This window comes from Gouania willdenowi, chromosome 18 (assembly GCF_900634775.1).
Source record: "Gouania willdenowi chromosome 18, fGouWil2.1, whole genome shotgun sequence".
Classification (NCBI taxonomy): domain Eukaryota; kingdom Metazoa; phylum Chordata; class Actinopteri; order Blenniiformes; family Gobiesocidae; genus Gouania; species Gouania willdenowi.
Window position 1 is genome coordinate 8,988,149 of NC_041061.1, and position 16,472 is coordinate 9,004,620.

The 16,472-nt window shown below is 36.8% G+C and overlaps 1 protein-coding gene across 1 annotated transcript in view; it reads left to right on the forward strand.

The window, feature by feature from the left end:
• The window catches only part of LOC114480814 (mucin-17-like), a 28,861-nt gene extending 12,389 nt beyond the window's left edge, over positions 1 to 16,472 (forward strand). Inside the window, exons 11-31 of the mRNA XM_028475237.1 lie at positions 382 to 446; positions 534 to 697; positions 818 to 1,734; positions 2,145 to 2,209; positions 2,298 to 2,461; positions 2,584 to 3,512; positions 3,885 to 3,949; positions 4,038 to 4,201; positions 4,328 to 5,256; positions 5,629 to 5,693; positions 5,782 to 5,945; positions 6,068 to 7,566; positions 7,983 to 8,047; positions 8,136 to 8,299; positions 8,413 to 9,911; positions 10,336 to 10,400; positions 10,489 to 10,652; positions 10,767 to 15,127; positions 15,560 to 15,624; positions 15,716 to 15,879; positions 15,981 to 16,472. Coding sequence (XP_028331038.1) covers positions 382 to 446; positions 534 to 697; positions 818 to 1,734; positions 2,145 to 2,209; positions 2,298 to 2,461; positions 2,584 to 3,512; positions 3,885 to 3,949; positions 4,038 to 4,201; positions 4,328 to 5,256; positions 5,629 to 5,693; positions 5,782 to 5,945; positions 6,068 to 7,566; positions 7,983 to 8,047; positions 8,136 to 8,299; positions 8,413 to 9,911; positions 10,336 to 10,400; positions 10,489 to 10,652; positions 10,767 to 15,127; positions 15,560 to 15,624; positions 15,716 to 15,879; positions 15,981 to 16,078 — 11,835 coding nt within the window. The 3' untranslated portion in view covers positions 16,079 to 16,472. The remainder of the gene's footprint in view (positions 1 to 381; positions 447 to 533; positions 698 to 817; positions 1,735 to 2,144; positions 2,210 to 2,297; positions 2,462 to 2,583; positions 3,513 to 3,884; positions 3,950 to 4,037; positions 4,202 to 4,327; positions 5,257 to 5,628; positions 5,694 to 5,781; positions 5,946 to 6,067; positions 7,567 to 7,982; positions 8,048 to 8,135; positions 8,300 to 8,412; positions 9,912 to 10,335; positions 10,401 to 10,488; positions 10,653 to 10,766; positions 15,128 to 15,559; positions 15,625 to 15,715; positions 15,880 to 15,980) is intronic.

Below are 16,472 nucleotides of genomic sequence, written 5' to 3' on the forward strand. Positions count from 1 at the left end.
CGAATTCTCTACATGGAAAAAAGTCTAAACATAGCATGTTTTCAGAATCAACCTGCTCGTAATTCACTTGTATTAACATTTGTGCCAGTGACCCACCACAATCTTTAAAAACAAGCATTTATTAACCACCATTAACATAATTTTAGCTATTCTTTTGTGTTACGTAAGTGTCTTGTGTTTCACACGCACGCACGCACGCACGCACGCACGCACACGCACACGCACACGCACACGCACACACACACACACACACACCACTCTTTGCAAAAGATCTTTGAATTTTTTTGAAAAGCTCTTTATGAAACTGATGTGTTATTGTTATAAGGGAATATACCTCCAATGTTTTGTTTGAACTAATGATATCTGTTCTCCTATTTTTAGTTGGAAAATTACTTCCGACAGTTATTTGCTGCTACCTTCATTGCAATAGGAAACGTGCAGTTCAGGTAATTGAAATTTTTTCATTTAATGTTAAATGTTTGGCAAACCAGAGCAAACTTTTTAAAATCATGTTCTTTAATTCTACTCTGCAGAAATGGATCAGTCATCAATATCGTGCAATCTCAGTTTTCAAAGGGGAATAACACTCCTAATAGCGCTGAAGTAGAGGAGGGTTTAGTGACTGCTTCTCAAAATGTCACTGGCTTTGACATTGAAACGAGCTCCATCATTGTCAATTCCATCCTTACTGTGGAATGTAAGATATATATATGTATATTCTTTTTTTTTTTTTTTTTTTACTATTTTTTTAATATGATCAACTTGAGGCTAAAATGATAAACTAACCTTAACTGTTTTCTTTTTTCTTAATTTACAGCAACAATACCTTCAACAACGACACTATTAAGTACCTCTGCTGCTACCATGACATCAATTATTCCTACAACAACGTCACAAGAAATTTTATCAACAAATCCACTTGAAACATCATCAATTACTTCTGAAGAATCCATAACAACTACATCAAATCCTTCACTGAGCACAACTCTAGCAACATTTACAACATCTGGTCAAGCTCCAAGTAAAGCAGAAACTACAACAGGAGCACAAGAAACTTTGACATCTCTTTTGACAGCAACCACATCAAAAACCACACCAATTACTTTAACTAACCCAACAGCGGAAACTACAACATTTGAAAGAACAACACCATTTAGTTCAACATTTGTTGGACAGACCACAACAGCTCCATTGACTGCAACAACTCCTCAAACAACAGCCAGAGTTTCTGAACCAACAGATACAACATCGTCCACTCTTGATCTAACAGCTGAGACAACATCTGTGATAACAACTGATGCTTTAACCACTACTGCTTCTTTGACATTACCTCCTCAAACAACAACAGGAAGACCTTCAACAATTGCTTCAACAACTGCACTACTAAGTACACCTGCTGCTACCATGACGTCAGCAAAAAATCCTACAACAACGCCACAAGAAACTTTATCAACAAATCCAGTTGAAACATTAGGTCCAACAACATCTGTGTTATCAACATCATCAATTGCTTTTGAAGAATCCATAACAACTACAACAAATCCTTCACTGAGCACAAATCTAGCAACATTTACAACATCTGGTCCAGCTGCAACTACAGCAGAAACGACAACAGGAGCAACTGTCATCATCTACTACATGACATTTACATCCCTTCACAGCACTTTTACAAACGACCTTTTGGATCCATCATCTGCTGCGTATCAAGCTAGAGTCCAAATGATCACCTCAGAGGTACGTTTCTTTGTCAAAGGGCGAATTCTCTACATGGAAAAAAGTCTAAACATAGCATGTTTTCAGAATCAACCTGCTCGTAATTCACTTGTATTAACATTTGTGCCAGTGACCCACCACAATCTTTAAAAACAAGCATTTATTAACCACCATTAACATAATTTTAGCTATTCTTTTGTGTTACGTAAGTGTCTTGTGTTTCACGCACACACACACACACACACACACGCACACACACGCACACACACGCACACACACGCACACACACACACACACACACACACCACTCTTTGCAAAAGATCTTTGAATTTTTTTGAAAAGCTCTTCATGAAACTGATGTGTTATTGTTATAAGGGAATATACCTCCAATGTTTTGTTTGAACTAATGATATCTGTTCTCCTATTTTTAGTTGGAAAATTACTTCCGACAGTTATTTGCTGCTACCTTCATTGCATTAGGAAACATGCAGTTCAGGTAATTGAAATATTTTTCATTTAATGTTAAATGTTTGGCAAACCAGAGCAAACTTTTTAAAATCATGTTCTTTGATTCTACTCTGCAGAAATGGATCAGTCATCAATATCGTGCAATCTCAGTTTTCAAAGGGGAATAACACTCCTACTAGCGCTGAAGTAGAGGAGGTTTTAGTGACTGCTTCTCAAAATGTCACTGGCTTTGACATTGAAACGAGCTCCATCATTGTCAATTCCATCCTTACTGTGGAATGTAAGATATATATATATATATGTATATTCTTTTTTTTTTTTTTTACTATTTTTTTAATATGATCAACTTGAGGCTAAAATGATAAACTAACCTTAACTGTTTTCTTTTTTCTTAATATACAGCAACGATACCTTCAACAACGACACTATTAAGTACCTCTGCTGCTACCATGACATCAATTATTCCTACAACAACGTCACAAGAAATTTTATCAACAAATCCACTTGAAACATCAAGTCCAACATCATCAATTACTTCTGAAGAATCCATAACAACTACATCAAATCCTTCACTGAGCACAACTCTAGCAACATTTACAACATCTGGTCAAGCTCCAAGTAAAGCAGAAACTACAACAGGAGCACAAGAAACTTTGACATCTCTTTTGACAGCAACCACATCAAAAACCACAACAATTACTTTAACTAACCCAACAGCGGAAACTACAACATTTGAAAGAACAACACCATTTAGTTCAACATTTGTTGGACAGACCACAACAGCTCCATTGACTGCAACAACTCCTCAAACAACAGCCAGAGTTTCTGAACCAACAGATACAACATCGTTCACTCTTGATTTAACAGCTGAGACATCATCTGTGATAACAACTGATGCTTTAACCACTACTCCTTCTTTGACATCACCTCCTCAAACAACAACAGGAAGACCTTCAACAATTGCTTCAACAACTGCACTACTAAGTACACCTGCTGCTACCATGACGTCAACAAAAAATCCTACAACAACGCCACAAGAAACTTTATCAACAAATCCAGTTGAAACATTAGGTCCAACAACATCTTTGTTATCGACATCATCAATTACTTTTGAAGAATCCATAACAACTACAACAAATCCTTCACTGAGCACAACTCTAGCAACATTTACAACATCTGGTCCAGCTGCAACTACAGCAGAAACTACAACAGGAGCAACTGTCATCATCTACTACATGACATTTACATCCCTTCACAGCACTTTTACAAACGACCTTTTGGATCCATCATCTGCTGCGTATCAAGCTAGAGTCCAAATGATCACCTCAGAGGTACGTTTCTTTGTCAAAGGGCGAATTCTCTACACGGAAAAAAGTCTAAACATAGCATGTTTTCAGAATCAACCTGCTCGTAATTCACTTGTATTAACATTTGTGCCAGTGACCCACCACAATCTTTAAAAACAAGCATTTATTAACCACCATTAACATAATTTTAGCTATTCTTTTGTGTTACGTAAGTGTCTTGTGTTTCACTCACACACACACACACGCACACACGCACACACACACACACACCACTCTTTGCAAAAGATCTTTGAATTTTTTTGAAAAGCTCTTTATGAAACTGATGTGTTATTGTTAAAAGGGAATATACCTCCAATGTTTTGTTTGAACTAATGATATCTGTTCTCCTATTTTTAGTTGGAAAATTACTTCCGACAGTTATTTGCTGCTACCTTCATTGCAATAGGAAACATGCAGTTCAGGTAATTGAAATATTTTTGATTTAATGTTAAATGTTTGGCAAACCATAGCAAACTTTTTAAAATCATGTTCTTTAATTCTACTCTGCAGAAATGGATCAGTCATCAATATCATGCAATCTGAGTTTTCAAAGGGGAATAACACTCCTACTAGCGCTGAAGTAGAGGAGGTTTTAGTGACTGCTTCTCAAAATGTCACTGGCTTTGACATTGAAACGAGCTCCATCATTGTCAATTCCATCCTTACTGTGGAATGTAAGATATATATATATGTATATTCTTTTTTTTTTTTTTTTTTTTTTTACTATTTTTTTAATATGATTAACTTGAGGCTAAAATGATAAACTAACCTTAACTGTTTTCTTTTTTCTTAATTTACAGCAACGATACCTTCAACAACGACACTATTAAGTACCTCTGCTGCTACCATGACATCAATTATTCCTACAACAACGTCACAAGAAATTTTATCAACAAATCCACTTGAAACATCAAGTCCAACATCATCAATTACTTCTGAAGAATCCATAACAACTACATCAAATCCTTCACTGAGCACAACTCTAGCAACATTTACAACATCTGGTCAAGCTCCAAGTAAAGCAGAAACTACAACAGGAGCAGAAGAAACTTTGACATCTCTTTTGACAGCAACCACATCAAAAACCACACCAATTACTTTAACTAACCCAACAGCGGAAACTACAACATTTGAAAGAACAACACCATTTAGTTCAACATTTGTTGGACAGACCACAACAGCTCCATTGACTGCAACAACTCCTCAAACAACAGCCAGAGTTTCTGAACCAACAGATACAACATCGTCCACTCTTGATCTAACAGCTGAGACAACATCTGTGATAACAACTGATGCTTTAACCACTACTGCTTCTTTGACATTACCTCCTCAAACAACAACAGGAAGACCTTCAACAATTGCTTCAACAACTGCACTACTAAGTACACCTGCTGCTACCATGACGTCAGCAAAAAATCCTACAACAACGCCACAAGAAACTTTATCAACAAATCCAGTTGAAACATTAGGTCCAACAACATCTTTGTTATCAACATCATCAATTACTTTTGAAGAATCCATAACAACTACAACAAATCCTTCACTGAGCACAAATCTAGCAACATTTACAACATCTGGTCCAGCTGCAACTACAGCAGAAACGACAACAGGAGCAACTGTCATCATCTACTACATGACATTTACATCCCTTCACAGCAATTTTACAAACGACCTTTTGGATCCATCATCTGCTGCGTATCAAGCTAGAGTCCAAATGATCACCTCAGAGGTACGTTTCTTTGTCAAAGGGCGAATTCTCTACATGGAAAAAAGTCTAAACATAGCATGTTTTCAGAATCAACCTGCTCGTAATTCACTTGTATTAACATTTGTGCCAGTGACCCACCACAATCTTTAAAAACAAGCATTTATTAACCACCATTAACATAATTTTAGCTATTCTTTTGTGTTACGTAAGTGTCTTGTGTTTCACTCACACACACACACACGCACACACGCACACACACACACACACCACTCTTTGCAAAAGATCTTTGAATTTTTTTGAAAAGCTCTTTATGAAACTGATGTGTTATTGTTAAAAGGGAATATACCTCCAATGTTTTGTTTGAACTAATGATATCTGTTCTCCTATTTTTAGTTGGAAAATTACTTCCGACAGTTATTTGCTGCTACCTTCATTGCAATAGGAAACATGCAGTTCAGGTAATTGAAATATTTTTGATTTAATGTTAAATGTTTGGCAAACCATAGCAAACTTTTTAAAATCATGTTCTTTAATTCTACTCTGCAGAAATGGATCAGTCATCAATATCATGCAATCTGAGTTTTCAAAGGGGAATAACACTCCTACTAGCGCTGAAGTAGAGGAGGTTTTAGTGACTGCTTCTCAAAATGTCACTGGCTTTGACATTGAAACGAGCTCCATCATTGTCAATTCCATCCTTACTGTGGAATGTAAGATATATATATATATATGTATATTCTTTTTTTTTTTTTTTACTATTTTTTTAATATGATCAACTTGAGGCTAAAATGATAAACTAACCTTAACTGTTTTCTTTTTTCTTAATATACAGCAACGATACCTTCAACAACGACACTATTAAGTACCTCTGCTGCTACCATGACATCAATTATTCCTACAACAACGTCACAAGAAATTTTCTCAACAAATCCACTTGAAACATCAAGTCCAACATCATCAATTACTTCTGAAGAATCCATAACAACTACATCAAATCCTTCACTGAGCACAACTCTAGCAACATTTACAACATCTGGTCAAGCTCCAAGTAAAGCAGAAACTACAACAGGAGCACAAGAAACTTTGACATCTCTTTTGACAGCAACCACATCAAAAACCACACCAATTACTTTAACTAACCCAACAGCGGAAACTACAACATTTGAAAGAACAACACCATTTAGTTCAACATTTGTTGGACAGACCACAACAGCTCCATTGACTGCAACAACTCCTCAAACAACAGCCAGAGTTTCTGAACCAACAGATACAACATCGTTCACTCTTGATTTAACAGCTGAGACAACATCTGTGATAACAACTGATGCTTTAACCACTACTGCTTTTTTGACATTACCTCCTCAAACAACAACAGGAAGACCTTCAACAATTGCTTCAACAACTGCACTACTAAGTACACCTGCTGCTACCATGACGTCAACAAAAAATCCTACAACGCCACAAGAAACTTTATCAACAAATCCAGTTGAAACATTAGGTCCAACAACATCTTTGTTATCAACATCATCAATTACTTCTGAAGAATCCATAACAACTACAACAAATCCTTCACTGAGCACAACTCTAGCAACATTTACAACATCTGGTCCAGCTGCAACTACAGCAGAAACTACAACAGGAGCAGAAGAAACTTTGACAACTCTTTTGACAGCAACCACATCAAAAACCACACCAATTACTTTAACTAACCCAACAGCGGAAACTACAACATTTGAAAAAACAACACCATTTAGTTCAACATTTGTTGGGGAGACCACAACAGCTCCATTGACTGCAACAACTCCTCAAACAACAGCCAGAGTTTCTGAAACAACAGAAACAACATCGTTCACTCTTGATCTAACAGCTGAGACAACATCTGTGATAACAACTGATGCTTTAACCACTACTGCTTCTTTGACATCACCTCCTCAAACAACAACAGGAAGACCTTCAACAATTGCTTCAACAACTGCACTCCTAAGTACACCTGCTGCTACCATGACGTCAACAAAAAATCCTACAACAACGACACAAGAAACTTTATCAACAAATCCAGTTGAAACATTAGGTCCAACAACATCTGTGTTATCAACATCATCAATTACTTTTGAAGAATCCATAACAACTACAACAAATCCTTCACTGAGCACAACTCTAGCAACATTTACAACATCTGGTCCAGCTGCAACTACAGCAGAAACGACAACAGGAGCAACTGTCATCATCTACTACATAACATTTACATCCCTTCAAAGCACTTTTACAAACGACCTTTTGGATCCATCATCTGCTGCGTATCAAGCTAGAGTTCAAATGATCACCTCAGAGGTACGTTTCTTTGTCAAAGGGCGATTTCTCTACACGGAAAAAAGTCTAAACATAGCATGTTTTCAGAATCAACCTGCTCGTAATTCACTTGTATTAACATTTGTGCCAGTGACCCACCACAATCTTTAAAATTAAGCATTTATTAACCACCATTAACATAATTTTAGCTATTCTTTTGTGTTACGTAAGTGTCTTGTGTTTCACTCACTCACACACACACACACACACACACACACACACACACACACACACACACACACACACACGCACACGCACACACACGCACACACCACTCTTTGCAAAAGATCTTTGAATTTTTTTGAAAAGCTCTTTATGAAACTGATGTGTTATTGTTAAAAGGGAATATACCTCCAATGTTTTGTTTGAACTAATGATATCTGTTCTCCTATTTTTAGTTGGAAAATTACTTCCGACAGTTATTTGCTGCTACCTTCATTGCAATAGGAAACATGCAGTTCAGGTAATTGAAATATTTTTGATTTAATGTTAAATGTTTGGCAAACCAGAGCAAACTTTTTAAAATCATGTTCTTTAATTCTACTCTGCAGAAATGGATCAGTCATCAATATCATGCAATCTGAGTTTTCAAAGGGGAATAACACTCCTACTAGCGCTGAAGTAGAGGAGGTTTTAGTGACTGCTTCTCAAAATGTCACTGGCTTTGACATTGAAACGAGCTCCATCATTGTCAATTCCATCCTTACTGTGGAATGTACGATATATATATGTATATTCTTTTTTTTTTTTACTATTTTTTTAATATGACCAACTTGAGGCTAAAATGATAAACTAACCTTAACTGTTTTCTTTTTTCTTAATTTACAGCAACAATACCTTCAACAACGACACTATTAAGTACCTCTGCTGCTACCATGACATCAATTATTCCTACAACAACGTCACAAGAAATTTTATCAACAAATCCACTTGAAACATCAAGTCCAACATCATCAATTACTTCTGAAGAATCCATAACAACTACATCAAATCCTTCACTGAGCACAACTCTAGCAACATTTACAACATCTGGTCAAGCTCCAAGTAAAGCAGAAACTACAACAGGAGCACAAGAAACTTTGACATCTCTTTTGACAGCAACCACATCAAAAACCACACCAATTACTTTAACTAACCCAACAGCGGAAACTACAACATTTGAAAGAACAACACCATTTAGTTCAACATTTGTTGGACAGACCACAACAGCTCCATTGACTGCAACAACTCCTCAAACAACAGCCAGAGTTTCTGAAACAACAGATACAACATCGTTCACTCTTGATTTAACAGCTGAGACAACATCTGTGATAACAACTGATGCTTTAACCACTACTGCTTTTTTGACATTACCTCCTCAAACAACAACAGGAAGACCTTCAACAATTGCTTCAACAACTGCACTACTAAGTACACCTGCTGCTACCATGACGTCAACAAAAAATCCTACAACGCCACAAGAAACTTTATCAACAAATCCAGTTGAAACATTAGGTCCAACAACATCTTTGTTATCAACATCATCAATTACTTCTGAAGAATCCATAACAACTACAACAAATCCTTCACTGAGCACAACTCTAGCAACATTTACAACATCTGGTCCAGCTGCAACTACAGCAGAAACTACAACAGGAGCAGAAGAAACTTTGACAACTCTTTTGACAGCAACCACATCAAAAACCACACCAATTACTTTAACTAACCCAACAGCGGAAACTACAACATTTGAAAAAACAACACCATTTAGTTCAACATTTGTTGGGGAGACCACAACAGCTCCATTGACTGCAACAACTCCTCAAACAACAGCCAGAGTTTCTGAAACAACAGAAACAACATCGTTCACTCTTGATCTAACAGCTGAGACAACATCTGTGATAACAACTGATGCTTTAACCACTACTGCTTCTTTGACATCACCTCCTCAAACAACAACAGGAAGACCTTCAACAATTGCTTCAACAACTGCACTCCTAAGTACACCTGCTGCTACCATGACGTCAACAAAAAATCCTACAACAACGACACAAGAAACTTTATCAACAAATCCAGTTGAAACATTAGGTCCAACAACATCTGTGTTATCAACATCATCAATTACTTTTGAAGAATCCATAACAACTACAACAAATCCTTCACTGAGCACAACTCTAGCAACATTTACAACATCTGGTCCAGCTGCAACTACAGCAGAAACGACAACAGGAGCAACTGTCATCATCTACTACATAACATTTACATCCCTTCAAAGCACTTTTACAAACGACCTTTTGGATCCATCATCTGCTGCGTATCAAGCTAGAGTTCAAATGATCACCTCAGAGGTACGTTTCTTTGTCAAAGGGCGATTTCTCTACACGGAAAAAAGTCTAAACATAGCATGTTTTCAGAATCAACCTGCTCGTAATTCACTTGTATTAACATTTGTGCCAGTGACCCACCACAATCTTTAAAATTAAGCATTTATTAACCACCATTAACATAATTTTAGCTATTCTTTTGTGTTACGTAAGTGTCTTGTGTTTCACTCACTCACACACACACACACACACACACACACACACACACACACACACACACACACACACACACACACACGCACACGCACACACACGCACACACCACTCTTTGCAAAAGATCTTTGAATTTTTTTGAAAAGCTCTTTATGAAACTGATGTGTTATTGTTAAAAGGGAATATACCTCCAATGTTTTGTTTGAACTAATGATATCTGTTCTCCTATTTTTAGTTGGAAAATTACTTCCGACAGTTATTTGCTGCTACCTTCATTGCAATAGGAAACATGCAGTTCAGGTAATTGAAATATTTTTGATTTAATGTTAAATGTTTGGCAAACCAGAGCAAACTTTTTAAAATCATGTTCTTTAATTCTACTCTGCAGAAATGGATCAGTCATCAATATCATGCAATCTGAGTTTTCAAAGGGGAATAACACTCCTACTAGCGCTGAAGTAGAGGAGGTTTTAGTGACTGCTTCTCAAAATGTCACTGGCTTTGACATTGAAACGAGCTCCATCATTGTCAATTCCATCCTTACTGTGGAATGTACGATATATATATGTATATTCTTTTTTTTTTTTTACTATTTTTTTAATATGACCAACTTGAGGCTAAAATGATAAACTAACCTTAACTGTTTTCTTTTTTCTTAATTTACAGCAACAATACCTTCAACAACGACACTATTAAGTACCTCTGCTGCTACCATGACATCAATTATTCCTACAACAACGTCACAAGAAATTTTATCAACAAATCCACTTGAAACATCAAGTCCAACATCATCAATTACTTCTGAAGAATCCATAACAACTACATCAAATCCTTCACTGAGCACAACTCTAGCAACATTTACAACATCTGGTCAAGCTCCAAGTAAAGCAGAAACTACAACAGGAGCACAAGAAACTTTGACATCTCTTTTGACAGCAACCACATCAAAAACCACACCAATTACTTTAACTAACCCAACAGCGGAAACTACAACATTTGAAAGAACAACACCATTTAGTTCAACATTTGTTGGACAGACCACAACAGCTCCATTGACTGCAACAACTCCTCAAACAACAGCCAGAGTTTCTGAAACAACAGATACAACATCGTTCACTCTTGATTTAACAGCTGAGACAACATCTGTGATAACAACTGATGCTTTAACCACTACTGCTTTTTTGACATTACCTCCTCAAACAACAACAGGAAGACCTTCAACAATTGCTTCAACAACTGCACTACTAAGTACACCTGCTGCTACCATGACGTCAACAAAAAATCCTACAACGCCACAAGAAACTTTATCAACAAATCCAGTTGAAACATTAGGTCCAACAACATCTTTGTTATCAACATCATCAATTACTTCTGAAGAATCCATAACAACTACAACAAATCCTTCACTGAGCACAACTCTAGCAACATTTACAACATCTGGTCCAGCTGCAACTACAGCAGAAACTACAACAGGAGCAGAAGAAACTTTGACAACTCTTTTGACAGCAACCACATCAAAAACCACACCAATTACTTTAACTAACCCAACAGCGGAAACTACAACATTTGAAAAAACAACACCATTTAGTTCAACATTTGTTGGGGAGACCACAACAGCTCCATTGACTGCAACAACTCCTCAAACAACAGCCAGAGTTTCTGAAACAACAGATACAACATCGTTCACTCTTGATTTAACAGCTGAGACAACATCTGTGATAACAACTGATGCTTTAACCACTACTGCTTTTTTGACATTACCTCCTCAAACAACAACAGGAAGACCTTCAACAATTGCTTCAACAACTGCACTACTAAGTACACCTGCTGCTACCATGACGTCAACAAAAAATCCTACAACGCCACAAGAAACTTTATCAACAAATCCAGTTGAAACATTAGGTCCAACAACATCTTTGTTATCAACATCATCAATTACTTCTGAAGAATCCATAACAACTACAACAAATCCTTCACTGAGCACAACTCTAGCAACATTTACAACATCTGGTCCAGCTGCAACTACAGCAGAAACTACAACAGGAGCAGAAGAAACTTTGACAACTCTTTTGACAGCAACCACATCAAAAACCACACCAATTACTTTAACTAACCCAACAGCGGAAACTACAACATTTGAAAAAACAACACCATTTAGTTCAACATTTGTTGGGGAGACCACAACAGCTCCATTGACTGCAACAACTCCTCAAACAACAGCCAGAGTTTCTGAAACAACAGAAACAACATCGTCAACTCTTGATCTAACAGCTGAGACAACATCTGTGATAACAACTGATGCTTTAACCACTACTGCTTCTTTGACATCACCTCCTCAAACAACAACAGGAAGACCTTCAACAATTGCTTCAACAACTGCACTACTAAGTACACCTGCTGCTACCATGACGTCAACAAAAAATCCTACAACAACGCCACAAGAAACTTTATCAACAAATCCAGTTGAAACATTAGGTCCAACAACATCTGTGTTATCAACATCATCAATTACTTTTGAAGAATCCATAACAACTACAACAAATCCTCCACTGAGCACAACTCTAGCAACATTTACAACATCTGGTCCAGCTGCAACTACAGCAGAAACTACAACAGGAGCAGAAGAAACTTTGACAACTCTTTTGACAGCAACCACATCAAAAACCACACCAATTACTTTAACTAACCCAACAGCGGAAACTACAACATTTGAAAAAACAACACCATTTAGTTCAACATTTGTTGGGGAGACCACAACAGCTCCATTGACTGCAACAACTCCTCAAACAACAGCCAGAGTTTCTGAAACAACAGAAACAACATCGTCAACTCTTGATCTAACAGCTGAGACAACATCTGTGATAACAACTGATGCTTTAACCACTACTGCTTCTTTGACATCACCTCCTCAAACAACAACAGGAAGACCTTCAACAATTGCTTCAACAACTGCACTACTAAGTACACCTGCTGCTACCATGACGTCAACAAAAAATCCTACAACAACGCCACAAGAAACTTTATCAACAAATCCAGTTGAAACATTAGGTCCAACAACATCTGTGTTATCAACATCATCAATTACTTTTGAAGAATCCATAACAACTACAACAAATCCTTCACTGAGCACAACTCTAGCAACATTTACAACATCTGGTCAAGCTCCAAGTAAAGCAGAAACTACAACAGGAGCACAAGAAACTTTGACATCTCTTTTGACAGCAACCACATCAAAAACCACACCAATTACTTTAACTAACCCAACAGCGGAAACTACAACATTTGAAAGAACACCATTTAGTTCAACATTTGTTGGACAGACCACAACAGCTCCACTGACTGCAACAACTCCTGAAACAACAGCCAGAGTTTCTGAAACAACAGATACAACATCGTTCACTCTTGATCTAACAGCTGAGACAACATCTGTGATAACAACTGATGCTTTAACCACTACTGCTTTTTTGACATTACCTCCTCAAACAACAACAGGAAGACCTTCAACAATTGCTTCAACAACTGCACTACTAAGTACACCTGCTGCTATCATGACGTCAACAAAAAATCCTACAACAACGCCACAAGAAACTTTATCAACAAATCCAGTTGAAACATTAGGTCCAACAACATCTTTGTTATCAACATCATCAATTGCTTCTGAAGGATCTATAACAACTACAACAAATCCGTCACTGAGCACAACTCTAGCAACATTTACAACATCTGCTCCAGCTGCAACTACAGCAGAAACTACAACAGGAGCAGAAGAAACTTTGACAACTCTTTTGACAGCAACCACATCAAAAACCACATTAATTACTTTAACTAACCCAACAGCGGAAACTACAATATTTGAAATATCAACAACACCGCTTAGTTCAACATTTGTTGTGGAGACCACAACAGCTCCATTGACTACAACAACTCCTCAAACAACAGCCGGATTTTCTGAAACAACACATACGGCCTCGCCAACTCTTGATCTCACTGCTGATACAACATCTGGAACAACTGCCGCCTTAAAAACAACTGCTTCTTCTACATTATCTCCTCAAACAACCAGTTTACCTTCAACGACTGCACTGCTGAGTACACCTGCTGCTACCATGAAATCAACAATTATTCCTACAACAACATCACAAGAAATTTTATCAACAAATCCAATTGAAACATTAAGTCCATCAACATCATCAACTACTTCTGAAGAATCCAGAACAACAACCACAAATCCTTCGCTGAGCACAACTCTAATGACATTTACAACATTTGGTTCAGCTTCAAGTACAGCAGAAACTACAACAGGAGCACAAGAAACTTTGACAACACTTTTGACAACAACCACATCAAAACCTACACCAATAACTTCAGCCAACCCAACAGCAGAAACTACAATAATTGAAAGAACAACACCACTTAGTTCAACATTTGTTGGGGAGACCACAACAGCTCCATTGACTGCAACAACACATATACCCTCGCCAACTCTTGATCTCACAGCTGATACAACATCTGGAACAACTGCCGCCTTAAAAACCACTGCTTCTTCTACATTATCTCCTCAAACAACCAGTTTACCTTCAACAACTGCACTGCTGAGTACACCTGCTGCTACCATGAAATCAACAATTATTCCTACAACAACGTCAAAACAAACATATACCACATCTGCTGTTACAACAAATGCAGTGGTAAAAACTACACTTCCGCTTACAACAATTAAAGATGTATTACCGTCCACAGAGGCAACAACTAAAGAGGGAACTTCAGCTTCTAATTTGACAACAGAAAATATTTCTACATTGATTCCTGTGACACAAAGACCCACAGCTGCTGGAATAACCACAGGGACAGGTTCACCTGCTGGAACAGCAAACCCTGTACCTGCAACTGCCATTACAACAACTTCTTCAACAAATAACATAATCTACCGCGTAACATTTAGGTCTGTTCAAAACACTTTTACAAATGACCTTTTGGATCCATCATCTGCTGCGTATCAAGCTCGAGTTAAAATGATCACCTCACAGGTAAGTTTGTTTGTCAACAGAGAAAGTCTAAATATAACTGATGTTTCAAAATGAACAAGTTCAGAATTAACTTGTATCAACATTTGTGCCTCTGACCCACTACAATTAAAACTGTTTAAACATGACGTTTCTGAAAAAAATCTGAAAAACATGGGAAAAAACACATTTTGAAATCTAACAAAATACATATGAAACTCTGAAAAACACGTGTGAAAATCAAGAAAAAAACACGTGAAAATCTAAAAAACGTAAGATAATCCAAAAAATACGTGAAAATCTGAAAAACCTGTGAAAATTGTGAATATATATAAGTATCTTATGTTTCACACACACACACACACACACTCACACCCACCCGCCCACTCTGTAAAACGGAATATACTTCAAATGTTTATGTCTAAACTAATGATATCTTTTTTCGCCTATTTTTAGTTGGAATATTATTTCCGACAGTTATTTGCTGCTACCTTCATTGCATTAGAAAACATACAGTTCAGGTAACTGAAATATTTTTTTTTATTTAATGTTAAATGTTAGGCAAACCATAGCAAACTTTTTAAAATTATGTTCTTTGCTTCTAATTTGCAGAAGTGGATCAGTCATCAACATCATTCACTCTCGGTTTTTAAACGGGAATAACACTCCTAATAGCACTGAAGTAGCGAAAGTTTTGGTGGCTGCTTCTACAAACGTGACTGGCTTTGACATTGAAACAAGCTCCATCACCATCAATTCCACCGTTACTGGAGGATGTATGTCTTTTTTAACACTATTTTTCCCAATATGATCTACTTAATGTGAGGATTTCGTGATAAACTAACTTTAATTGTTTGTGTTTTTTCTTCATTTACAGCATCAAGTCAAGCAAACCACATGATGAGCCTAATTAACACATGTTTCTTGGTTCTGCTGTCAATCTTATTAATAAGCCTACAAACACAGCTGTGTTGATACAATGGCACTAATCGGCTTGAGAAAGCACTTGTAAAAAGCTGTTGTGTATGTACTCGCATTGATTTGAATCAACATTGGTAAGATAATCATGATGGTGATTATAACAATAATTAAAGTGATGGTAGTCAATAGTCAGTGTAATACTATACAGAAAACATGGGTTTTATTTTATTTATTCTTTGAAGCACACAAAACAAGTTTCTTTGTTTTAGTTTTATTCAGGTGTATTTGTATTAATCTTAAGAAACTTAATATTCATAAGCAACCATCAGACCATTATTATCATCTTTAAATTATGAATGGGTATGTTGATTTCATTTATAATAGCTCATTTATCTCATTTAAGTGAATAACTGTATTGTATTTTAATGAAATGATTGAAATGGCCTTT